At 36.6% G+C, this 27,933-nt stretch overlaps 1 protein-coding gene across 1 annotated transcript in view; it reads left to right on the top strand.

The window, feature by feature from the left end:
- The window catches only part of RYR2 (ryanodine receptor 2), a 355,102-nt gene that overhangs the window by 75,792 nt on the left and 251,377 nt on the right, over positions 1–27,933 (top strand). Inside the window, exon 2 of the mRNA XM_090135386.1 lies at positions 18,761–18,880. Coding sequence (XP_089991512.1) covers positions 18,761–18,880 — 120 coding nt within the window. The remainder of the gene's footprint in view (positions 1–18,760; positions 18,881–27,933) is intronic.

Below are 27,933 nucleotides of genomic sequence, written 5' to 3'. Positions count from 1 at the left end.
CTGGAGCACCTCCCCTATGAGGACAGGCTGAGGGAGTTGGGTTTGTTCAGCCTGGAAAAGAGAAGGTTGCGGGGCGACCTCATTGCAGCCTTTCAATATCTGAAGGGAACTTACTCCCAGGAGGGGAGTAAACTCTTCATAAGGGCTGATAATAGCAGGACACGGGGAAATGGTTTTAAGTTAAAAGAGGGAAGATTTAGGTTGGATGTTAGGGGGAAGTTTTTTACTAGGAGGGTGGTTAGGTCCTGGAACAGGCTGCCCAGGGATGTTGTGGATGCCCCGTCCTTGGAGGTGTTCAAGACCAGGTTGGACGAGGCTCTGGGCAACCTGATCTAGTAAAGGTGTATGTTTGGTGGCCCTGCTAGGCAGGGGGGTTGGAACTACATGATCCTTGAGGTCCCCTCCAACCCAGGTCATTCTGTGATTCTGTGATTCTGTGATTCTGTTGTAGTTATTAGAGCTCATGAAAATCTTATTTCAAAACAAAAACAACGCGCCACCACCAATAAAAAAGCCATGAAGAAACCAAACCCACACAGCCAACAACCCCAAAAAGCTCAGTGTCTATTTGGTGTATTTACAGGACAAAAAATGGACAGCAGCAACAGTAAGAAATTTTCTTACGCTGTTTGCAGTAGCAAATTAAATGATCCTACTCACTATCTACATTTTCACTAAACGTCTGTATTTTACCTGTAGCAGGTAAAAATATGGTACAAATGAAGTATCTAAATCCAATCATCAGTCATTTTCTGACATCAGAAAGATTGCTAAAATAGGCACCTGTATAGGAAAATATGCCAAAAGACAGCGGCAGTGGTGAGGCAAAAATGAATCATCTCTAGTTCTTGAGAACCAGATGGAAAATTATCTTCTTTAAACTGGAGGTCAGTAATATAGCTATAATAATATGAGAGCTCATTGAAGATATCTATGAAGACAGTTTTAAACAAAATTTCTTTTTCTGCTAAATTATATATTTTTTTGTATTAACCATTTCTACATTAAAAATTAAAATATTTATGGGACAGAAAATTATTTAAAATGGCTTTTTTAGTACACATGCATTATGAAAACAGGGGATCATAGATGAGATTTTAATATATATTTCTCTTAATGAGCTCCAGGAAATATTAGTCCTAATTAATTAGGTTACATTGAACTTAAAAAAAAAAATTTATAGCGATTAAAAATGAGCAAAACAAGCTCAATACCATGGCTACTGAAAAGAATAGAGGGAGAACTCTTTCCTTGCCATTCAAACAAGAAATATGTTGTTTTACAGCTTCTTTTATATGCTGTAGAGGGCTTTTTGTGGTAATTACACTTGTGAGAGCTTCTGTCTGTGGGATTCAGAGTAGGTAAGACAGGGCTGGTGTCCAATATTTTGAGTAAATAGTGAGTCCCATTTCTGTGTAGCATTAAGAAGGAAAAAAAAAAAAACAAAAAAAAACCAAAAAACATAGAAGAACATAACAAAGTCCAAATACCAAAATTATTTATTAACAAGTAAAGGAACTTAGCATAACAATAGGTGAATCAGCTGTAATTTATCCAGGGTAAATCCTGGTCAGATTGTTAAAAATGTTGGATGTCCTAATTTACTAAAGCAGAGAAAATATTTAATCAATTATCTTGAAAGCAAAAGAAATAAAAAGCCATACAGAACAAAGCCAAGATCCCTTCCTCCACAGGCCCCCTTTCAAGAGAGGGAAAGTAGCAAATGCTAGCTAAATTCACATGGTATTTACTCTGTGGTCAGTTTGTCTCCTTCTTGAAAGACTTGGCTGATTTCTTGCTTTTGTCTTCTGTAGTACATTGTAACAAAGTTAAAATATTGCTCTGTTCATTTCATGCAATAAATAAATATCGCTCAGCCAGTCTTCCAGCTGCCTTTCCCTTGTATTTTATATGGAATCCACAAGAGTCTTCTAAGCTTAGCTGTTGGTGCTTTGCCGAGCAGCATCTGCATTACCCTCTGTGTCCTTGTGTGTGCTTGTTACCTTAAAGAGGAGAGAAGTAGGTTGAGATGAAATAAGGATTTTGAGCAAGATGAGCTCCTGAAACAGAGAGGTGGGAAGCATAGTGCTCATGTAGCTTCCTTGTTTGTCCTCTAGAAAAGTTTCAGCATTTGCCTTAGTTTGAATACTAATTGTGTACACTATTTTATTGGTCCAAGATAATTAACAAATGTTTGGGAAGCATCTTTTAATTTTGAATATGTCCTCTCATTTGTGTGCAAGAAGCTGATGAAAATGTTTTTCAACAGTTTACAGTTCTAGGCCTTCCTCTATTTTTGAATGTGTTTTTTTTTCATGTTTGGTTACAATTCTGATGAGAACTTTACATAAGCACAAGCCACTATTATTGTAATATTTTTGTAAATATTTATTTTCATGTTCAGATATCTATTTAAAACTTGTGTAATTCTTAGGGATCTTAATCCCCCTGTAATGCTTCTTACTTGTTCACGATGGTTCTTAGAGAAGTAGCTTGTTTTCTGTCTCTGCCAGAGTGGTTGCTTAGACATTCTTAGGAAATTCGTGTGAGTGTCCTGATTCTTAGTCAACAGCCAGCAAAAATGACAAATAAAGTGGTTTGTGCTATATTTGTACATAACCTCTTCTTTTTAAACAGGACTTAGTTAAAATAGGAATATATTTACTTCTGAATACAAAATGTTTTCAGTAAATGTGAAGGATGTGAATAACTGATAAGCTCTGATGCAAGAAATTTTTGTATTGTAGACGGTTTTCCATTTTTAGTTTTTTCTAAACAAAAACAAAAGACAGCTAACAAACAAACAAAAACCAAAAAAACAAAAACCATAAAAAACCAGACAAGCAAAAAAAACAAAGTCAACCAAACAAAAGGTCAAAACGCAAAACCTGAACATACAAAAATATGAAATGACAAACTTTTGAATTTAAAAGAGATTTTTTTGTAACTTCTTGTTCAGCCCTCTTTAGAGTCCCCAGTAATCCTTTCTCTCCTTCTAGGAAGTTAAATTTCAACTCTTCAGGGAGATAGTAAAGTAAAACCCCTGGGAATCTGTCCTCAAGGACAGGGGAGTGGAGCAGAGCTCTCAGATCATTAAGGAAGCTTTCCCTAGGGCACAAGAGTTCTCCATCCCCAGGTGTAGGAAGTCAAGAAAGGAACACAATAGACCAGCATGGCTAAACCAGGTCAAACTGGAGAGCAAGAAGAAAATGCACAGGCAATGATAGCAGGGACAGGTAAACCTGGGATGAATATAGGAATGCTGCTAGTGCTTAGAATTTAATGAGCTGTAGCATTTGTATATCATGTTTCATTTCAGTAAAACTAGCTTTTATCCAGAAATAGCAGTTCTGCATGCCCCAAACGCCTACCAGTTTCTGATACAGATCTGATATGTCTCCAGTGCCTCCAGTATATACATTTATTTCAGGCATGGTTGATTGTATTTTACTTGACAAAAAAAAGTCTACCACTGAAAGGCAAAGTTCATGTATAGGCCATGAATTGAGAGACACCCCAGAATCTCTTGAGATTTTGTTTCTGTTGTTGATTTTGTTCCCATTTTTCAAGCTGATAAACAAAACTGAACAGATGTGTAAGTCCGTCTGTGTAAATGGAACAGATGCATTTTCCAGAAGAGATTTTCCAGGCTGCAAAATAAACATGTTTTTGTACTATCTTTTTGAGTAAAATTGATCTCATTAAGACACACCTTGACTAACTTAATTCTGATATTGCCACTTTAGTAATGATTTAAATCTGATTTTGTTAGGCTCTGCCAACCATAAGCAATATGTTACAGTGCTATATGTTTCCGCCAAAAGAATCACCTTCCAGAATGCTCTCAGCATGTCACTGAAGTAAATATAATCAGTCTTAGAATGGTATATTATTGTGTTTCTTGAGAATGCCAAAAATGAGGATTGGAATATAAGTGTTCTTAACTTTTTTTTTGTCAGTTAGTGATTCTGCCTCTGAATTCTTATCACTGCATCTGTGTATCTTTTGATTTTCCAGTTTCTAATATACGTAAAAGACTCCAGGCTTTCAAGTCTCATCATCTGGGAAGTGTTGGGTGTGAGAACTATGAAACACAGAAACTTTTCTAGATTTGCAAATAATTTCTGAAATTGTGTAGTCTAAGTCTTACTTCAATATTTACATTTTAAGTAACTTCAAGCTTCTAAATCAAGGGAAAGTTATTTTTCTGTTTTAAGTGCAAGTATTTATACTGAATCTGCTCAAAATTGACTTTATCCACCCGTATCTTTCTTTACAAAGATATATATATATATCACTTTGTTTTGCGTTTACAGTATTGGAATAAATGACCTGCTGAGCAAGGTTTATGAAATTCTGTGTAGCCATAAATATTCTTAAAATTTATGACAGCACATGTTAAACTTTTTATGTCTAATTGTTACTTGAGATGAACTCTAGGGGGTTGGAGACTAAATAAAACCAGAAGCTGTTAATTACAGTAATGCTGGTTTATTACTAATAAATGCATGCACAAATGTATGCATAAATCCAGTTCTATTATCTGTATGCTGTATTTCTAACAGTAGGCTTGGGTATGTTCTTTTTTTTTGTTAAATATATTTGTGTTAGTATAAGAATCAATGATTTCTGATCTGTACTTTGCAACTGTTATTTAAGTTTCATTGTCGTACATTTGCCCATAAAAACTGTTATGAAGAAAACAACCAGGGTCACTAGAGGGGTTCCACAAGGCTACATTTTAGAGCCATTTCTCTCTACTGTTTTTATAAATAAGTAGGATGTGTGACTCAAATGCATGCTTAATAAATTTGCAGATTACACAGGTAGGAGCTGTTGACTTCCTTGAGGGTAGAGAGGCTTTGCAGAGAGAACAAATTACTGAGCTGGGCAATCACCAACCAAATGAAGTTTAATGAGAATAAATGCCAGATTCTGCATCTTGATTGGGGCAGCATTGGCTATATATATTGGGGCATAAGAGGCTGGAAAGCAGCCTTGTCAAAGGGGATCTGGGGGTTCTGGTTGACAGCAGGTTAAATCTGAGTCACAAGTGTGCCAAAAGATCCAACCGTACCCTGGGATGCATAAGGATATCACTTTGACTGGGTAAGGAAAGGAGTTGTCTCATTCTACTCACCTTTAACACTCTGTGTAGTGTTGGGTGTCTCAATATCAGGATATAAAATTACTAGAGATCATTCAAGGGAGGGCTATGCAGAAGGTTTAGATGGTGAAGGATTTAGTGGTCAAGGTATTTGAGAAGTGATGGAGGTCCCTTGATTTGTTTAGCCTGGAGAAGTGGAGCTGAGGGGAGGCCTCACGGAAGCCTACAGCTCCTCCTAAGGGGACCAGAGGAGCAGGGCTGTTCTCTGCTCTCTGATGACAGTGGCAGGACTCAAGGGAACAGCATGGAGCTGTGTCAGGAGTGGGTCAGGTGGGGTTAGGGAAAAGGTCTGCACCAGATGGTGGTTGGGACCTAGAACAGCCCCAGTGCTCATGACCCAAAGTGCTGAAGCTCAAGAAGTGTTTGGACAACGCTCCTAGGCAAAAGGCTTGAGTTTGGGGTGCTTCTGTGTGGAGCCAGGTTTGGACTAGAGCATTATTATGAGTCCTTTTCAGCTTAGGCAATTCTATGATAATGCTGCTTATGAAAAGCATAGCGGTACTTTTGACTTCTAATCTTAATTTTTTTTCTTGTTGCACTAGGGCCATATTAGTCTGCTTCTTAGGATGTGATTAATTGGATCTAGAAGTCTGTCTGATGCAGTTGTCTAACTTCTTTCTGTAGTCAAGAAAGTTCCTGAGCAGGCCCTTTTTTCTGACCGAAAACAGAGTCCAAAGAGGGCACCATCTTACACACGGATTGCTGCAGTTAAGCTTTAGGATGTTTAAAGTTTGCAGCAATCCCACTTCTCTTTCTAGGACAACAGGGTGTGTGGAAGTCCTGCTGCCAAGATTTCATCAGCTTTCTTCCCTTTGTTTTTTTCAGTGATTCCTACTCCTTCTAAATGTTTTGGAGTACATGGTAGAGCGGCTGAGAGATGTTCTGCACACAACTCATGTCACTTGAGTTTTCTGTGGCTGACCATCTCCTGCCCCTCATCTGGGGGCTGATGGTGCTGCATGTGCACAATTTTAAGTTAATACAAAAAACTGTGGAGAACTCTTATCTTGTGACTAATGACTTGAGGTCTTCAGGTTGTTTGCTGAAGTGACCAGTTAAGAGTTTGTGATTATGAAGTGTTCCATGTCACTTGGAATGAAATTCACACACCAAAGTGTACTCCTTTCCTCAGCTTTTATGTAATTTAGCTAGGCAGAGGGCAGTTCTGGTTATGTGAAGCCTCAATCTCAACAGTATGTTTGATTTGTTTGTTATAGCAGAACTTTAATTATGCAAAGCTTCTATCAATTTTTAAAAATTTGATAACCTCATTTATTTTGAGTTATCCTTCATGCTGCTGCTGTTTCACTGAAAACATGGGGAAATTCTGTAGTATTAATTTCAGTTTTTACTGTTTGGAGAAGCTGCTGCAAGTATGCTGAGCCTGAAATTCATCTCACTTGAACTGGAACATTTACGCAGTGGTCGTCCTATGCTGATTATTGTAGAGCACGTGGAGGAGAGCAGGTACTTGCAGAGGGTGCTCATGTTTGTCTGAAATAATAATTCTGTGAGACAGTGGCTCTCTTTCTGGAAAATCAGTCTCCCACCATTGGCTGTAAAGGTAATTTAGGCTGAGTAGATGTAAATAAATAGCTAAATGACTAATGATTGTAGCTAAGTAGATTTACTTGGGTGAATTTTAAATGCCTTAAGTTCTGTGTGATGAATCATAATCTAAGTGGTATACAGGAGCTCAGCCAGCCAAAGGGACTTAGTGCAGTCAAAAATACGAGTAAGAGCTTGTGTTTCTTAGCCTCTTTAATTTAGGGCTTGTTATCTGCCTAGCTTTGCTGCTGTACTTAGTAGTTGTTTAAATTAACTCTAAAATTAGCAAATTAAGAAGGTAACTGTTGAAGTATAATTATTATCCAAGTTGTGTGAAGTTATATATGTATAAGCATGTTTGAGGGAAATGTGAAGGCTTTTATAGGACTTTAAATTAACCTGTGTTAATCTAATAGTACATGTTAGTCATCAGCATACCTAAGGAATGGAAAATGGTAATAGAAACTGATATTAACATGCTTAATTTTTAAACAGAATATACTCAGTTAAATAATTCAGACATGTTACATTCAAAAAGGTATTTTTTTGTAAATACAGCTTTTTTTTTGTCATGAACGCATGCAGGAAATTACCAAAATAATATGGCATAAAAAATTCAAACCTTGATTTCCTTTGGCCAGATGAAACTACTATTCTGAATCCCCTTTTATTTTTGAAATGTTATTTTCTTTTTCTCATATTTCTTTAATTTCCAGTTAGCGTAATAGTGCAATTTTTAGTCAGAGTGGTAGTTGATAAATGGCAGCCTGTGAAAGCTTCATAGGGGAATAGAAGTCTTTATTTTGATCTTTCCATTAGTGTAGCAATTTTAACAGATTTCTTGGAGGCCTTCTTGTAGCTTATTTATGAAAATCTTAAACTGCAGCTCATATCATGACATGATACTGTTTGTCTCAGAACTCTCAAATTAAATTGCCATTGTTTCCATTGTATTATATATTTTTATGTATAATATATTTAATATAAAATACATATAACTTTTTATATCATATAATATGTATAATATTGTATATATAGTATTTATATACTATATAATGTATGTAATGTGAAAGAAATATAGGTAATTTCTTTAAAAAAGAGTGAGGAAAAATGAGATTAGTGTATGATCATGAATTCAGTATTTGAGAATTTGTATTTTGATCTGTGATGAACATCTATTCCAGTTATTGTTTGTTGAATCTAGTTTTAAATGTAATACAAGGCCATGAATTCCACTTTATAAATAAACATGGCCGAATTTTTTTGTATTTAATTTTTGACCTTTTACTTAGTTGGAAATAAAGTGAATCCCACCTTAATTCAGTGTCATGTAGAATATATAGAGATTAATAGAAAATGTGTATACAGTGAGTATTTTTGTATTCCAAAAATGAGTATGCAAATACGCATTTGTGGTTTATGATGTTTGAGTTCATGCTTCTGCACAATCTTTAAGAATTTGCTCATGAAATTTAGAGTAAAAGCAGTTGAAAGATACTCCTGCTGTTATAATATTATTCATTCGTTTATGATAGCTGGTGAGTTTGTTCTGAGGAAGAAACGGGAAATAAATTTAGACTGAACGTTATGTTCTGACGTATGTGAGTTAAGAAGTATATTTTTGCACTTGCTTAGTAACATATTTTTGGGACTTTGTTCGCTGTGGCCTTCTGTCACTACATCTGATTAAAATCTGTGACGAATTACCTGCTGGTGTGAGAACCAGGTGGCAGAAAATCTCTTTACTAGATATCTGAAGATTTACTGAATTTTTCTTTGTTGTTACTGTGAAATGTGTTGTGCCAGTTGAATCTCACAGCTTTTCAGCTCCACAGTAATGCTTTGAAGGACTTGAGATAAATGGCTAAAAATGAAAGAGTATCCTTCAAGCTGGGGTAAAGAGAAAATCTTTGTAAACCAGACATTTTTATTATTTCAAAAGACAGGCTTAGTGCAGATGCATCAGGATCTATTTATAATTCTGTAAATATCAGCGCAGTTTTTAATAACAAATCTTCTACTGCAGTGTGCCATGCTTTTTTATGCAGGAATCTTCACATCAACCAAAATAGTGTTATTTTTCATTCTATGAAAAAGAGCACAAAGCAACCACTGTTAAAATTGCTACCCATTTTTTGTAGTACCTTTTTTTTTTTTTCTGGAGGGGACATTTTTTGATATCAGTTACTGATTGAGTGGTGGCCAGTTGCAGCACTTAGTAAAGTATTTAGAATTTATAATCTGCTGACTAAAAACTGTGTTTGCTTGATGGTTTGGACCAGGAACTTGAATGTTGGCAGATCCTACGTGACAGCAACAGTGTAACATGCAAAATCTGATTTTTCTATATGATCATTTCTAGGTGGAAATAATCTAGTTAGGTTAAGACCTGCTTAAGTGTTTTGATACTCTGTGTACTGAAGTTTGCTTAGAGATGTGCCTGTTTTAGGCTGCTGCAGATGCAGTCCCATGTAAACTTCTGTTCCAGAACTTTTTACAGTTACTGAGAATAACCCTTTAGTTTCAGAGACTGCTCAGGAGCCAGCTAGAACACTTGGCACCTGACAAAGTATTTTTGGGTTGTAGCACCTTGCCTGGTTGCATCTGCTTTATTTTTTGGAAAACACTTCTGCCACTTTGTACTCTCTAGATGTGCTCTTTTCAAAAATAATAATAGGTAAATGACACAATTGTTGTGGGGACACTGTTGCCAAGCAATCCCCATGATCACAGCATGTCTTGTGATATGTCAAACAAAAGGAAGATTTGTTAGTTCATAGCATTGCATTTTTCCTAGGACATGTCAGAGCTAAAGGCTGTTGACGCAGTGGTGTGATTTACAAGCTGTGAATGGCAGGTAGCAGAATCTCACAAAGCAGTTGGATGTAAGACAAGTTTGTATATAAAACAAGATATAAAATAGGTGACTGATTTACATGGTTAGACATCTGAAAATCTTGGAGCAAAACTTTCTGGTCTACTTAACAGAGCTTCAAAGATGGGTAGAATACTCTCTCCTAAAATGGAAATTATTTTTTGTTGCAGAGTATGTGAAGAAACGGCAATATGATAGGTATAATTTTTTTGTGTATGAGATTATGGTATATGTGATTAAGATTTGGACTTTCTTATGTTATTAGTATGCTATAATCTGGTGCTGCAATTTAGTGTGAAAAGACCCCTGATTCCTTTTTCTTTGTTTTCTGTTTCTCGAATACTGTGAGGTTTTTTGAAGACACTGTTGCAAAAGTGAATAAAATACTCTTGCTATCCTGATTCATCCCTGGGTATGTGTGAAAAGACAATGGCTATTGGCCCTCTGTTCCTTTCTTCCTATTGCTTAGTGTGGCAAAGTATTTGCTAGAGTAGTCATGAGGCAGAGGAGAGTTCTTCAGCTGAAAAAGCCTCTCTGAAGTGTCTAATTCTTTTTTTTTTTCTTGGTGAATGCTGTTGCTTCTTAGTCCTCACTACTTCATTGCATCCATTCAGCATGAACAGTCAGTTCTGTGAAATAATGCTCTCTTTACCTGCCATGATCCACTGAGCCGAAGCCCGAATGGCAGAGAGCGGATATGGCCATCAACCATCCCTCAGGTCCTGCAACAGGGCACTCACCATGGTTTGCATACTCTTGTCTGTTCCTTGGACATCCTTGCTCTTGTAGCTTTCTTCAGAAAGCCTGAAAACTTTCCTGAACGTGGAGTTGACAACACTTCTTGAAGACATGCTTATTCTTACTAAACAGAAGGGAAGGAAGAAAGTTTAAAAAAAAATAAAAAATAAAAAAAATAAAAAAATGCACCTTGTAAGGAAGGCTGAAGCAGAGGACACCTTGTGTGTGTTCTGATTGCCAGGGAGAAGACCTGATAGTAGGAGGAGATGTGAGAGAAGGACAGAGGTACAGAGAGAGTTGTCAGCTCAGTGTGTCTGGGTATGGAGTAGTGGAGTTAGAGCTAGGAGGAGCGGTGTGTGTGTGTGTAGGATGGGAAAATAAAAGGCTGAAAAGAGGACATCACTGAACTAAACCAGTGAGTGGCAGAAGGCTGGAAAGCGTGTACAACTTTGTGTGGAACAGAAGGAAGAGATAATCATTCAAGTAGTGGATCATAAAAGTGAGGAAAAAACAGAAAACAACTGAGGATTATTTCCCAAGAGATGTCTGGAAGGCCAGGGGCAAATTTGGTATATTTTTTTCAGGAGATATTTTAGACAGTAAATGAAAAACAAGAAATAAAGTGTTTCATACTGAAGGCAGAATGGTAGTATGTACCTGGTGAACAGCTGCCTGATGGAGCTCTGACCTGCATCAATGTGGAGAAGTCAAAATCACTAACTCTTGCTCTCTTGGTCTGTATTTGTTTTACTATGCTCTACTTCTTTTCTTTTGAAGATGAGGGCAATAAGTTGAATGTAGAAGTGCAGCAACTTGCCAATGGTAGATTGAATACTAGTTCTTTTAATGGAGAGAAGGTGAGTCTCTTTAATGGGAGATTTAAAATCTCCTTTATAGATAATAGTGGGAGTATCTGGGAATTGTCTTTTCAGTGTTATTGCTTGGATTTTCACAGCAAAATACACTTTGAATCCAGAAAAGTTGGAAAATATCAAGTTGGATGGTGCTTTTGTGGCATTTTAAGCAATGTAGAAAATTCATGTTGTTAATAAACCTTTTTGGAATTCTTTATGGTATGCAGGGAAAAAATCAATTACTCATCAAAGATGCTCAAAAGAGAAGTTGAGAACAGCAGTCTGAGGGAATATTTCAAAATGGAATTAAAAAGTCTAGGAAGCAAGAATTCAGAAAGGTGGTAGACTTATCATGGTGACAAGAAAGCGTCGCATGGGAAATGTGTGAAGTGAGAGAATGAATCTTGTAACTTAGAGCAGCTTCAAGATAAAAGCTGGGTAAAAATACACTGACAGAGAATTGGAAGCAGGGAGAGATTAGAATGAATCTTTAACATCGCTCCAGAAAAACAAAGATAACACAGTGGCAGGTAAGTCTTTTTGGTTGGGAATTAGAGAGGAAAAGCTCTATGATCAATCAGGGAGCTGTGAAATATCAGTGTGGTAGAGAGCACTGAAGTGGAATGAATCAAGAAATACTGCTGAAAAAAGATTAAGGGATGAGAAAGTGATCTAGGATTGAATGCGCAAACTCAAGCAGATGGTGGTGTTACTGACTTAGCCTCCTGAGTCTGCTCACAAGATAAAAGTCTAAGAGCTGCTGAATTTATCTCGTGTATTCCTTCATGAAATGGGTGATACAGAGGGGAGGTGAGACATTCATGGCATAAGCTGTTGGTGAGAGGCTGTGTTGTCAATTCCTTGCTCTGCAGAACCTGTTATTGGGATAGGAAGAACACAACAAAAAGAGTGGGTTCAGTTTGAGTCTAAGTGTTGCGTGACCTTGGAAAAGTTGTTTTGATATATGCTGCTTGTTCAGAGGAGGCTTGTAAAGTGCCTGGCTCAGATCATTAATAAGATGTTCTTGTGTTGCCTGCAGAATCTTGTGGACACCTTTTCTAGTGTGCTGTCACCTCTGTCTTTATTGGCATTGATATTCACACTAGCAGAATCAAATGTAGCAAAGATATGTCCCATGCTGTAATCATGCCTTTGATTGCAGAACAGGAAGCTTGGAACTAGTGAGCAAGGGTTTAATGTAATAGCATTCTTACTGAATTCCTAAAATATGCAGAATTACATCAGAGAGAAATTTGGCACACTGGAGCTTTTAAAAACCTGAAAGCAGCCTGCCACATGTTCTGTTTAATTTGGTAAGCTTACTTTATTGCAGATGTTTTCAACCCCTCTCATCTGTCAACTGTGTCAGATCCAGAGTTAGCCACTGTTAGCTACAGTTAGATATGATTATTAATAGGCACTGAAAGCTGAACTTGGCATTTTTTAGGATTGTAGGACTGCAGAGCTAATTGGCGAGAAATAATAAAATGAGTCATTTTGACTGGAAATATGTTCATTTGCAGATGTATTTTTGGTAGTAGAACTCAATTAAGAACAGTAGCACATGCAAAGGCAAGGTCAGCGTTCACTGAAATAAACTGACACTAGTATGTGCTGACCCAGAGGAATACAGAGCCAGAAGAAACTTTGACTTTGAGTGTAGATAGTAAATCAGTTTCAGTTCTTTGCACATTTGATACCACTAGAGGGTGCTCTATTTGAGGATGTTCTTAGCCCATGCAGTTGAGTGTTCGAGCCACCTGGCATTATCACTGCAGCGCTCAGGTCAAATGCAGTCATTTGTTTGCGCAATAGAACAGTGCAATAGTTCAGAGAACACGGGTGCTCATATTGCTCGATTGTACTGAAGTAACTCATTCAGATTTGGTCTTTTGCCTTGTGACTGAGTGTTTCATTGCTGTCTGGTGGCTGTGGAAGCCACTGACTGAGATGGGTCCTGTGCCTGTGACAGTCTGCTCAGTGTTGATGTGCAAGCTCTAGATAAACTCTGCTTTGCCACAGCACCTCACTCTATTTACATAGTGCATAACAGGTTTTTATTTTTGCCTTGTAGATAGGGATTTCTTTCTGACAGGTTCTTTGTATCATTGTTCTCTAGTGAAAACTTTCTGACAAGTACTGAATATGAATCTACATGACTCAAGGTTTTTACATATGTATTTTTAAACTGCCACATGTCTTTATTACTGCAGATCAGCATGACGTTGCTGGAATCTGGCAAAATTATTGTGATGAGTAAGTTATAGAGCTCTGGGAAAGGAGGAGTAAATGAGTTGGTTACTGTATTAGCAGTCTGCTTCCTGGTACTGTAACAAGAGCTATAAGCTTCTGGTCCTCTAGAACTCAATCTATTTTACATGGGATTTTCTGTCTGGAATGTTATTTCCTTTAGAATAACGTTGAATTCTTATGAAATTACTCCTCCTACAGGATAAAACTAAAACATGTACCATAAAATGTATCCAGACTAATCAGAATTATCTGATTGGAAGAGTCTACTCTCTTCTCATCCTACAACAAGTTAAGCTATGCATAAATCCTCCAATGTACTTCTAAAAATCTTTTAATTGTGAAGTTTCTAAATTGGTAGTGAAAATTCTTTGCTGTCCTCAGAAAACTTCTTACCAGTTATCCTATACTAATTGTTTTGATAAAATGAAGAACAGTATTACCTGTTCTTTATGCTGTGTGTTACTGATAACCATTTGCTTTTTGTACAGCTGCCTAATGATGTTGACTACTGATCAACATTTGATTCACCATAACCACCAGATCCTTCTCTAATGCAATGTTGTCTTAGCACTGCTTTTTATCTTGCATTCTTATGTGAAGGATGAGCACTATTCTGAACAGTGTTTTAACACTGATACTTGATGGCTGAGATGCTACTCAGAGAGTTGTAGTATTGTGGTTTAAGATATGATATGGTAATTAAAAGTTTGGGCCCTTTTCTTATCTCTGTCATAAGCTTTATTTGCATTCAGATGCCAGAACCACCATCCCTAATTGGATGGTATTTCAAAGAAGAGCTAGATAATAGTTTGACATTAGTTGGTCAGTCAAGGATGGAATTAAAAGTAAGTAGTATTAAGCCTTGAGCATTTGTTTTGTTGGCACCTCTCATAGGATTGTTCACAAGACAGTTAATCTATGTTGATAGTGATTCTTACACATTATGAATGTAATATTTAATGAACCCTGTGCATCTAGGCTTCTGTTCCTTGTCAGCAGGGATTTTGAGAAAGAAAAGCTCCATCTTAATGTGTTACTTAGCTTCTGCTTTACTGCATTTTACCTTCAAAATCACACAGAACGAAACTCTTGGACAATTAGTATTAAAGCTCCCATAAATGCTGAAAGTTGTTTGCAGTGCATTCTATTCTGATGCTTAACATTAAACCAAAGATAATGTTGCTGTTGTAGGTCATATCACAAGGGTCATTTCAGGGGACTGACATGTAGATCCTGCTATAGCATATGCTTGCCAGTAACTGTGGAAGTCTTGTACTTGATGGCTTGTGGGACTTAAAAATCTTTTATTCCGTTTTATAATTCAATACTTCTTCATTCAATACAACAAAGGGAAGCTGAAGTTTTTAAGTCAAGGAGTATTGTACGCTTTTTGGTGGAAAGCCTGTTGTTGGTACAAGCTTTATTTCTAATTGTAACCTACTTTTTAAAGTGCTTTTTGGCACTGTAGCTCATTGCAAAGTTCAATTGCACAGCTGAGCATTAAATGGGATGTGGTGAAGCATAAAGCTGCATATGTGGAGTTTGAGGAAGCTATTAAAGATTGAGCTATTAGAGTCTGTGCTGAAATCTAGATTTATAGCATGTGTAAATTGATGGAAATATTCCACTAATTGCAGTATTTGCCATATAAAACAGCACTAGAAGCAAGTTGGAATGTACACGCAGAACTTAATAGTTTCAATCTTTGAATACTTTATTTTGCAAATGTGACGTTCAGTGTCTTGAATGCTATTTCAGAATTTGTGTAATCTCATAGAGAAGTAGAAGAGCAGTGTAGTTGACAGAAGTAATTGTTTAATGGGTCAGATAAGGAAAAGTGCAACAAATTATTTAAATTAGTAGAAATTCAAGCGAAATCTCTGTGAAGGAGTGAAGTATATAATTATATATAAAAAAATAAATGATAAATCAACTAAAATAGCAAAAAAATAATGCTTATTTTTGTCCTGAGTTGGAATCAAAATGCAACTGTCAAGGTTATGAAGCACTTTGGAGTGAAGCACAGAATTCTGAAGTTTAAAAAATGTGCATAATTATTGAATGTTTAAGATCTTAGAACATATAAAAGGGGGTAAAAAAAACCCAACACCAACAAACCCAAGCAGATTTCAGAAAAATAATCAAAATGCAAAAATTTTATCATCAAAATTACTTGTCTGTATCAAAGCAGTACTAGCACAGATAACAGTGTAGATAATGCCTACCTGTGGCAGTCAGTTTTGGTCCTTTAATAGAACTGATATCTTGAGAAGCTTGAGCAGTAGTCAAAATGGACCACAGGGGAGGTGTACATTTTCAAGCTTTAATAGCGCAAAGAGACACACTGTATATTACAAGGAAATATATTCTGTGTTCAGCTATAACTTGAAATTGTCAATCCTGTAAAAATATACTTAGTCAAAAAAAAACATCCCTACTGTAAATATGAGGGCATGGTTTGTTCTTAAAGAAGCTAACCTTTTTCTTGACTGGGTAGTATGTGTTTAATGTAATCTTGGAAGATTTGAATGGATTTTACAGGAATGTTGAATAAACACGGGAGATGAAAGTCAATGTTATTAAGGAGCTTTGAGAACTTGCTGTCTTAATCATGCACTGACAGCAGCCTCATACTCTTCAGTCAGTAGTCTGATCTTCTGGAATGCAGTTCTGAGCGTGCACTTTACCAGCTTATGGCGGCGGCTGCTGCTGCTTTGATTTTAGGACACATTTTTGGCAGTAGACACTACTATGATGTGGGGAATTTATTTATAATATATTTATTTATAGTATCTTCTCGAAGTCTTTTTTTTTTTGTTTCTGTGAATATATTCATTTCATGAAAATATTTACATAGCCCATAGTGAATAGATGTAATAAGAATCTACTAGGCTACTAGGAGCTGTTCTTTCTTCAACAACTCTCCTTGCTTTTCAAAATTGGATGTTTGGAAATTATCAGGACTTTGTAACATACACAGAATCTATCTATTTATTCAAAATGTGTCTCCAAGAATCAAAATGATAAATGCAGTTGTGTGATTATCAAAAGCTCTTGCTGTTTGAGTCAGCGCCGATAACTGGCATAATGCAAGCAGAATGTCTTTCTGCTGGAAGATATGGTATCCTTAAAATTATGAGCTGATGTACTGGCTGACAAGGAAGGGTTTATTGGGATTAATGGATTTCGCCAAGATAGTGCTAGAGTGGGAGAATAGCTTTCTGACTCAGGTTATCAGTTTAGAAATCTGAGTAATGATTCTACTTTCCCTTTGGCAAACTCTGTTACTCTGAGTAGGCAGCAGCGTCCTTGCTCCTTACTTCCCGTTTGTGGAACAGAGATGACTACTTCCAGATTCTCAAGTGTGGTTTGAAGAAGTTCAAATCCTGACCAATAGAATAAATGAGTGGTTGGAAGAGCCATCTAATAAAGTACCTACACTAAGTGGGTAGCTTTTCAGGGTCTGTTTTCTTCTTATTTGAAGTAAGTGAAGAAATATAAAGCACTAGACTATGTGACTGTTATGATTAATATCTTCCACATCTGATAATAAATGACAGTACCACTTTCTACACAGAACTTGTGGTTACTGGCACTTACTTTCTCTTACTCTCTTGGTACCATTTTTTTCCTGTATCTGAAAACAGCAAAACAAAAACAAGTCAAGGCAGCATCTGATCTTAGTAATGAAGGCTGCTGTGATTATAGCACATTGCTGTGGAAATAATAACAAATTTTCCAGTTTCCATGGAAGAAACCATTGTGATGAGTATTGTGAATTCACGTGAAACTGAAGTGATGAGTATTCAGCAAAACAAGAATAATAGAACTATCTATCAGTCCATGCAAACATCTGAAGGGCTTTTAGGTCTGTGATATTGCCCTTTCTTCCAAACTCCTTTGGCGTTTTTTCTTTTAAATATAGTATATTCCATACAATTTGCCTGTTGTGATTGTTCTGAATATGAACAAATGAAAGTGCATGCTATTTTGTCAGTTAGAGCAGTATATAGATACTATTTTTAATTAGATCGTTTAGATTGAATATCTGTTAACATCATTCCATTGAGTATGACAGGCAAATACCATTGTTTATTAACATGTAATTAGCCAACATAATACATGTACTTTACAGCGAAAGAAGAAAAAATGTTACGGAAATAAATTGGGAAAATTTGTGCATCAGGGAATTTAGCAGTTACTCTATTCCTTTTCTTAATCTTCCAGGTATTGTCATTTACATAATGTATGTGTGTTGGTGATAGTGTGTAATTGGTTTGCAGTCAACTTGAGCAAGCAAGGTTATGGTACGTTGGCTGGATAACTAAAATTGAGCTTTTTGGAGACTTAATTCAAAACTGAATTATATTTTTGAAACTGTCATTATATAGGGATTTTTGCAGGTAGGCTATGTAGAAATCTTTTAGGACTTTGTTTAAAAACAATGTACAGGGGGAGAGAATGGGTGGTACATAATTACACCGACAGATTTATGTAGTAGATGTAGCGGTCTTGCTCTGTTGTCAGCCTCTGTCTGTGGAGGTACAGTGTTGGCATAGTCTCCAGAAACCTTTTTTTTTTTTTTTAAAGAACTCCAACATGATGTTGTTATGTACCACCATGTATGATGGTGGCAAGGTTACTTGGGCTTTACATCTGCTGATGTTGTTATGTAGGAAGAAAGGATGGGAAGACGCAAAAAAAAATTGTTTTTGCGTAGTTGTGTTCTAACACTGTTAGACACAACTACTATTTTTTTTATCTTGGAAGTAAGCTTTTCTTTTTGAAGTAAATGTAATTGCTATTACATTAAGGATAATTTTGTCCTTAAAAAAAAAAACAAAAACAAAAACAAAACCAACAAACAAAACAGTTTCTGAAAAGGGATTTTCTAGCTTGTGGATATATTCCATTGTGAATATATTCCAAATGGAATGATATATATGTGTATATATATATATATATAGCATGAGATATGTGATATATTCCAACTTGGTATATAAATAGGGGTCTGCTTCTGTTCTATTAGGATTTTTAACATCATCTTCTATGCCTATGTTACTGCAAAGATTTAGTGTTTTAACATTTGTATTTTATACTTAAAGATTTTTATTACAAGGATAGATAAACAAAAAAACCACATGTATAGAAGTTATAATTATTTTCATTGTTTTGCCTACTTTCTCTAATCAGAGAATTAAAATTATGCTGGGGTTCAGTTTGGTTTGTGTTCATGGATAACTGCTTCTAATCATTTAGCAATGAGTTTGCATATACTTCCCCAAGTCAGAAGTATAACCACTCTTCTGTATTTTTTTTTCCAAGGATGATGAAGTGGTTCTGCAGTGCACTGCAACTGTTCACAAGGAGCAACAGAAATTGTGTCTTGCTGCAGAAGGATTTGGCAACAGGCTTTGCTTTTTGGAATCCACATCAAATTCTAAGGTACTGCTGACTATTTTATATGTTGTTTTTGGAGCAAGAATATGTTTATAATGTTGCCAGCTTTGATGTATTATACACACATCTGTATACCAGAATGGACAAAACAAATCTATCAATTTTGTAATGAATATTTCATTCCCTTTTGAAGTTTAATCAACTCTTTGTGATAGCTCTTTGCTTGTATCCTAGTACTGTGTTTTTTATTTTGGGCTGCCTTCTAAACTAACTAGCGTCAGAAGTCCATCTTAGCAATGTGCTTATTATTTTGGTTGCCAGAACTCAGTACAGTACTGCAGTGCAACTTTTATGTACTGCAGTACGAAGACGTGCTTGGTTACTTAAATTTTTAGGCCACAGGAAAGAGTGATTATTCTACTTGTGTAAGTTTTCATGCTATGCCATTTACACTCACATGATTATTACCTTAAGTTCTTCTAACTCCCTAACCTAGCAGAGTAATGATGAAAGCATCAAAGCTGTCTAATAAGTTCATTTTCCAATCCTGCTAACTCTGCCATATGTACAATAGATACAGTATTTTGGGGAAAAAAAAAAAGCATAACGAGGTTTTGTATTTCACAATTATATATGCTCAAATAAATCTCAAAGAATACAAAGACGTGCTGCCTTTGGGTAGAATTAGCTTTGTGACCAAAAATAATTGGTTACACCTGGACTTAATAACTATAGAAAGTCAGGAATGTTTCTTAACTTATTTGCTTTTTCTTCAACTACAATTAAAACGTGTGGTGAGAGAATGAAATAAAGGTAAAGCATTCGAAATGACATCTAGAAAGATTTTGTTCCAGAAGTGATGTTTTTTTTTAGCTTGACAACTTCCATAACATCCCTTTGATTCCCTAGTACATTGCAGAATAATGCTTCATTTTCTGTCTCATCATTTTGAATGTATTATTCATCACAATAAATTTTTCACTAGGATATTAATCATTCATTGTAATAGCAGAGATCTTGATGAAATCATTCATGCTGCCCTGTTTCAAGAGAATCTTTTAAACAATAAAAATGTGCTGGGATGGAAGAGGTTGCAGTGCTAGTTACATGTAAGGTCAGAAAAATCTATTTATTGAATTTATCATCACTCGGTAAATTTGTATGTTAAATCTACAGTCTCTCTCACACTATATAAAACTTATGAACATTCTTGTCTTTAAGAAATACAGTGTAAATTTCATATCAGTTTCCTATGCTTACTTGTCCACACAGTTTTTCTTTTTTGACATTTGGTGAAGCAGTATTCTACTCATTCTTCAGGAGCCTGGGGAAAAGAAGCAAGCAAAAGAAAACCCAAGCAGCTCATTCTTGCTTTAATTTTTAAGTGCTGATTGTTCCTAGGATGAGATCGTTTAAAGCATTAGGAGAAGCAAGTATCGAGGAAGCTATAGAACTGCAGTCAACTTTGCTTTAAAGATTTGGTAAACAGGAGTAAATAAAAATGTTTTCTTCCCTAATGTCTTCGGCCATGCAATGTTACTGTTGCATTATTTAAGAGAGAGCATAGAAAATATTACAGGAGACGTATGGAAATTAGAGGATCCAGCAGAGTTTTTAAGCCAATTAAAAAATTTCTCTCATGTCCTTAAGAATAATTTCTATTTATAATTGGTTGTGGTCCTCTTTAATGCAGGCAGTAGTGTTGCGTATGAATCATAGCTAGATATCAAAGGCCAAGTACCAATCTAAGGTCAAATATGCGTAATAGACATCGGCTATTATCCTGGGCTTGTATTTCTGAGAATTCCTTATACGACCTCTTGCTTTTCTTAAGCATCCTTCAGGATGTGACTTGTACGGGCATGTCTGATGCTTTATTAGTACTGTATTTTGCGTGCGCTTTCTTGCCCTAGGACCAGTGAATAATTCATGCTATAAAAATAGTAGTCCATGATACTGGTGATGCTGAAAGAAAAAGACTCAGCTGTGGGCCAGAGATGTATGTGGTTTTGATCTGCTGTGAATGACCACACAGTCAGTTACACCTTTCTAATGGTATAAGGTTTGTTTTTTCCCCTCTTGTTTTTATGGCAGATTATAAACTGACGTTCCTTAAATCCATGATGCTTAGAGGTATAGACAGTAATAATGTATGCTTTTACATCATCTGAGAATTTGGGCCATACTAATTGAAAGAATAATGCAACTTAGCACAGTTGCATTGCCAGCTGCAGTACAGGGACTTCTTTTAGAAAAGTAAACAAGAAGCTTGATGTCTTGCAAAATGTCATGGCCAGTAAGTAGTACTATATATATCCTATTTGAGAAACACTTGTTCTTATTGTTCAGACTTTTGTAGCAGATATGTTCTATTCAAAATACAAGCGCTGCTTTGAAAATAATGCTTCTTACTTTATCGTGGTGGCCCACGATATCAGAGCCGGATGTTGGTGGTATGGCAATAGAGATTAGATTTTTCCACCAATATTCTGTCACATTTTGCTCCCGTGTGACAGATGGCAGCAGAGGGGAAGTCTGACAAATTGGCATCTGACATAGAAATGCATATCATAGAATCACAAGGTTGGAAACTACCTATAAGATCATCTAGTCCAACCGTCTTCACACTACCACTGCTACCACAAGCTACTAAACCTAATCTCGCAGCTCCTCGTTCAGACGCCTCTTGAACACTGCCAGAGATGGCGACTCCACCACCTCCCTTGGCAGGCCATTCCAGTGCCTGACCACTCTCTGAGAGAAGTTGTTCTTCCTTAAGTCTAACCTAAACCTCTTCTGGTACAACTTGCGGCCATTTCCTCAGGTCCTGTTTGTTGCCTGGGAGAAGAGGCCAAACCCCTCTTCACCATAACCTCCCTTCAGGAAGTTGTAGAGTGCAATGAGGTCTCTCCTGAGCCTCCTCTTCTCCAAACTAAACAACCCCAGCTCCCTCAGCTGGGACTCATAGGACTTGTGCTCCAGACTCCTCACCAGTTTCCTTGCCCTTCTCTGGACACGTTCTAGGGCCTCAATGTCTTTCCTGTAGTGAGGGGCCCAAAACTGAACACAGTACTCGAGGTGCGGCCTCACCAGTGCTGAGTACAGGGGGATGATCACCTCCCTGCTCCTGCTGGCCACACTATTTCTAATGCAGGCCAGGATGGTGCTGGCCCTTTTGGCCACCTGGGCACACTGTTGGCTCATGTTCAGCTGAGCATCAACCAACACCCCCAGGTCCCTTTCCTCTTCACAGTCATCCAGCCACTCGTCCCCAAGCCTATAACGCTGCATGGGGTTATTGCGGCCAAAATGCAGGATCCCGCATTTGGCCTTGTTGAACTTCATTCCATTCACTTGAGCCCAGCGATCCAGCTTATCTAAGTCCCTCTGAAGGGCCTCCCTACCCTCAGGCAGATCAACAACCTGGCAGGCAGATCAACAACCTCCCAGCTTGGTGTCATCTGCAAACTTACTGAGGGTACACTCAATTCCCTTGTCTAGGTCATCAATAAAGATATTAAACAAGATAGGCCCCAGTACCGACCCTTGGGGGGCACCACTTGAAACAGGTCGCCAGCTGGACTTCACTCCATTAACCACCACCCGTTGAGCATGGCCCTCCAGCCAGTTTTTTACCCAAAGGAGTGTGTACCTGTCCAGGCCATGGGCAGCCAGTTTCCCCTGAAGAAGCCTGTGAGAGACCATGTCAAAGGCTTTGCTGAAGTCTAGGTAGACTACATCAACAGCCTTTCCCTCATCTACCAGTCTGGTCACCCACTCTGTAGAAGGAGATGAGGTTGGTCATGCATGACCTGCCTTTCATGAACCTGTGCTGGCTGGACCTGATCCCCTGGACACCACGCACATGCTGTGCAATCCCCCCAAGAATATGAAGCAAAGGTGTGGAACTGAATCCCTCCATGTGGAAAAAATGACACCCATTGACATTTATTGACACTTGCTGAGTGTTTGTGGAGGCAGAAGAGTAGATGTGAGCTCAGTGAGGTGGTGAGTGGTGTGTTTCAGCAATGATGACAGTGGCAATGAGTCACATCCAGTGGTGCAGATTTTTAAGAGTGCAACACACACAGTTTTGTTCACTGCTGGTGAAAGTGTGTAGCTAATGGTGATGACTATGTTGGTAAATAGTGTTTTGTAGCTGAGACTTTGCTCTATCAAACAGTACTATTTGCTCTTTGTTGTAGTTTCCACAGAAATAAATAGAGGGCATTACTTTCAGGGCAACCTAAGTACATCCAGAAGTAGGTTCTTCTGATCTCACAGAAATATTCGTTATTGAATCTCATGTTGTCAAAGATAATGAATTTTAGTGTAATGAGGTCCTATTTAATAAAAATAATTAAATATTTGTAAAGGTATATTGGAAAAACATGAATTTTCTTTTTCAGTCACACCCATTTATTTAATATTTTAAATATTATATGCGTATAGATCAGTGTTCTGGCTACTTTTGAATTGTTTGACAGAGATATTAGTGATTTGATGTTAGTGATTTAAAATCCAGAGGTGCTTACCCAGTACTTTCAAAGTCATACGAAAAAAAAGAACCAAAAAATACTCAGTATGTAAATATGTTTTCAGACTACATGACATGCAATCTAAAAAAAGCAGTGCTGGAACCTGAAAGACAGAATCCTATTAATTTTATTGTTAAGAATTAAATGATCGTAATGCTCCAAGTGATGCCACTGTATGAAAACATAATATGAATGATAATGAATGCATACATTGTATCTGTTACTAGCTAATCAATACAAGACAAATTTTAAATGCTCTTCTTACTTTTAATTTTCTTGATATTTTTTTCAGGCTGTTTGGAACATAAGCTGTCCAACAAGAAAAGTAAACCAAAGCTGTATGGTTTTTGTAATTTAAGAAACAAGTCATGACTTGTAACTTCAGCAGTCTAAAATTTCATTTGCAACTTGCTTCAGTATTTGATTGTCACTTATTGAAAAACCAATAATATTGAAATATTTACAGAAACGTGATGAGGGTGGTGTGCGTGGTGGGTGTTTTTATTTAATGTAGAGATGTATGGAATTCAAGTTGTGACATAAAGTGAATAAGATCTGAAGATCTCATTAAATCAGTTTCCCATTTCTACTATTTCTGCTAAATTTTCAAGCCTCTCATTTTTTGAGGATGAACATATAAAAAGCAGATATTAAATGGACAATCTCAGGGGAGATACAGCTATGAAAATAGAAACATGATGTAAGGAGGTCAGATATGTGGTGTGCAATCCTCTTATTGACTTCGCAAGTCTTCTGCAAGCTGCTGAAGACCTATCAGTTTGCTAAGATTTATTTTCAGAATCCTAGAATTTTCAGTACTTTTCCTTTGAAAAAGGAGTTCTGTTATAATTGTGTGATGGCTTTATTTGTTTCCAAATAGTATTAAAGTCTTCCAACTCTTAATAATCTTGATAATTTCTTAATAAACCTTTATAGCGGAAGTGCTGAAGGCTGGAAGCAGATTATTTGCCCACCAAATCATTCTAATTTTACGAAAAGCTGTAAGCACTTGAAAGTTTAATAAAGTGATACAAAGAGGAAAGCAAGAATATTTAGACTTCTTTTGATGGCAGTTCTCATTTTCTGTATGATTCTTGTTTGAATAGAGGCACAGCCAGTAGTTGTCCAATATGAGCATGACCGCAGCATCTCAAAGCTTGTTGCATTGCCTTGCCTAGATGACACTGACACATTCCACTACTTTTTGAATATTTTTTCTGATAGACTTATAGAAACATGTATTTTGGTTGTATAAGTGGAATAGTTGCAAAGCAGATTTTAATCAGGCTGATATTTGGTTGAGAATCTGAAAACCTGAAATAACTGACAGCTTCCCAATTCCTTTTTGTTCAAGCTAAGAACATATGAAAATACAAATGCTTATTTCAAGCCCTTCAGACAAACGTGTAAAGTAGAAGTGTCAAGTTGGCTATGCAGCTTGAAATTATGTTACTGTTACTTTGTACTCAGCATTTTTAAGCTTTGGGGAAAATGAGTGCAACAAAAAAGTAGCAAGCCATTTGTTTTTTGGGTGCTGACTTGCAAGATCCTTTTTGTGACTTTCCCATGAAAACTAAAGACAAATATTTGTCCTTTTACATCAGTGAATGCCACAACTTGCTATCAAGACAGTAATTGCACCATTCAATTCAGGGTGTTAGTTTATCAATACTCTGGATTGAAAGGGGGAAACTGAGCAAGTTGAAAGGGATGAGAGGTTGAAGTTGTATGTGTTGTGCCTTCATGCTTGAAATTCAAATAGTATGCTAATAAAATACCAGTTGTTTTTTATAACTCTCTTAATGCTGGCAGAAGTGTTGGGATAAACAAATACAGGTGTAACTTTAGTTTCTTAAGCAAAAGTGCATTTACTCTGTTTAGTATTTTTTTTTTTAAAAGCCAAATGTTAAAAAATAATTACATGTTTAAACTATGTATAAAAGCAGAAGGTCAGAGTTTGGGCTACTTTTTCTGAATTTTACTTAATTTTCTATGATAATTTCTGAAAGTTTGCTGTTTGTTTAAAAGTCTGTGTATAAATGGTGGATCCACAGTTGATAGCAAACCACTTTTACATCTCCAGTTTGTTTTTTCTTTTGGGAATCAACACTTATGCAATACCTGGCAGACAGGCCTAATGCTGTAAGAAACTGCATGCAATGTATAGTTGCATGTTTCCATTCTATCTAATATTTCTTAAAATTAATCAGCTTAAGATGTGCTTTCTCTTTTTTTTTCAGTTGGCTTTTCAAAGTACCATATACAAGCTAAACGGAGTTTTATGGTTCCATGTGCTTCAGCACAAGGGTTTTATAAATTGGGGTTGTGTGGGTCTACTTCTTTGCTGCCTTTGCTTGCTCAGTGGGGAGCTGGGTGAGCTGGAAGGGGCTGAAGCAAATGTTTTGCTTGATTGAGTGGGACAGCTTTTTGTGTCTCACAGGAAGACAATCTTGTAAATATGGTAAGTTCTTGATAATACCTAATCAGTGCTTTTCAGATTTTACTCCTTAGTCTTTTCTCAATTCCCAGCCAGTTATAAAGAATACTTGAAGCTTCCAGGTATTTGTACTCTTCTCTTGGCATGCTTACAGAGATGCCATCCATAAAAACATTGCCTTTCTATGAGAACTGGCTTTTTAAACACCATTAAACTAAATATACAATTTGAATGTCACCAGGCTGATTTCAAAAGCCTGATAAAATTTTCTTTTTAACAATCCTGTGAACTTCTGTCCCACATCTGAATGTCTTTTAATGGTAGCAGTGAGTTAGGAATTTGAAGTTTTCTTGGCACTTTTGTGTGTTGATCAGTTCTAGTTGCACAGTTCAATATTTGTACCTTGTGATAAATAAGGGAAATGTGAATAAAAATCACAAGCAGCCATCATTCAAATGGCTTTAGGTTGCATAGGATGAATTGCTTAGGATAGTTCAGGAGACATTAAATCATTAAGGTGTGTACTGATCAGTAAAAGACACAGCAGGGACAAGTTGTTTCTGTGTATAAGAGGAAAAGTGCCAAAGCTCTGTGATAGTTCTCAAACAATTATCAAAATAGTTAAAAAGAAAAATGCAGAGCAGAGGCACTTGCACGAGGAGGATAAACAGAGGTCCTAGAAAGCAAACAGATACTACTTCTTGCAGTATGAAGTCTAGAAAGATCTGCCAAGAAATCATTTGAGTGCCCAGTGTGTACAAAACAAGCTTAATTGTATCTGTGATTAACTGTGCATATGGAAATGAGAAAAAAAAACTATCCTATTCTTTCATGCCAGAGGCAACTTCATTAAAAACTTTCTTATCAAAGCCACGGATGTGAAAGATGAAATTGATTAGTTGTTTAAAAACACCTGTAGTACAGCTATGCAAATGTTAATTTTTAATCCTTGTAATTATTTCTAAAACAATTCATTATTTGAAAATTCTTCCTAAGAACACAAATACAGAAGCCTTTATTTGTGGCTACTTATGCAATGTGTTCTTCCTAAGCAAGAAGTGCCTGTTAAAATCACTGAAAATTCAGTTGAACTTCTTGCCTGCGTACTGGTTACAGTACCGCATGTCACTGCAGCTATTTTCAGCTTTTTTGCTTTTAACTAGAGTAATTTAGAGAAATGTGAATTCCATTTCAGATACTGGTGTTAGAGAAAAATTAAAAGTTTGTGGAAACAAATTGCAATGGAAAAGCATGTGAGCATCTTTGGGAACAACATTGCTTGTTGGTTACATATTGTATCTCAGTTGAAGATAACCTTTAAAAGTTGCCATTACAGATTGGTTAATTTGAGAGAGAAGATGTAGTTTGCTTTTGATGGGAGACTTAGAAAGCGTGCAGCATGCTGCAGCTAAATAATTCCTGTCATGAACTTACTTGATTCTTTTTTTTAATTTATATGAAGTCTCATTAGATTAAATATATTCAATTCAGCCTTCCATATGCAATATGTCATTGCAAAATGATTTGCTTCTCATCTATCTCATGAGATACTAATGTTTTCATTAAAGGATGCCTATTGAGGTCAGAGGAGAAGAAAGAGTAACTGTGAGCCTAGAAAAACAACTTAGAAATTTTCAAATAACTAGGTAAAGAAATAAAGCTGAAAGTAAAGCTGCTTATTTCTAGGGATGGAATTATGTTTGCCGATAATATGTAATATTCTTCAGTCCTGTACTAATCTTTATGCAGCAGAAATTCTGTTTACACTTGCAGGATCACGTGGACCATATTATAAGAGCAAGTCATGTTATTGTGGATTGTTAGCACTGTGTGGTGCTCAGCATAATGACAGGGAGACTGCATTTTAAAACAGCCTCTTAGTTTCATGGTCATCATACTATATTATGCTTCTAAATAATAATTCACTGAAAACTGAAAAAGTGCATAATTGAATGCATCCAGTATCCATGATTCATATGTGGGTTGGACTGCAGTTACAAATATTTTAAAATAGCATTTCAAAAGCTTTGCTCATAACACCTTTTTAATAAAGGATATGACTATCTAATTTGCAAATCTGCCTTCCATGGAGTAAAACATAATTTACTATGCAAATATTATTA

Source organism: Phasianus colchicus, chromosome 2, assembly GCF_987193195.1.
Source record: "Phasianus colchicus chromosome 2, bPhaCol1.hap1.1, whole genome shotgun sequence".
NCBI lineage: Eukaryota > Metazoa > Chordata > Aves > Galliformes > Phasianidae > Phasianus > Phasianus colchicus.
Note: the sequence above shows the minus strand (reverse complement) of the source record. Positions and strands in the feature narration are given on the sequence as shown.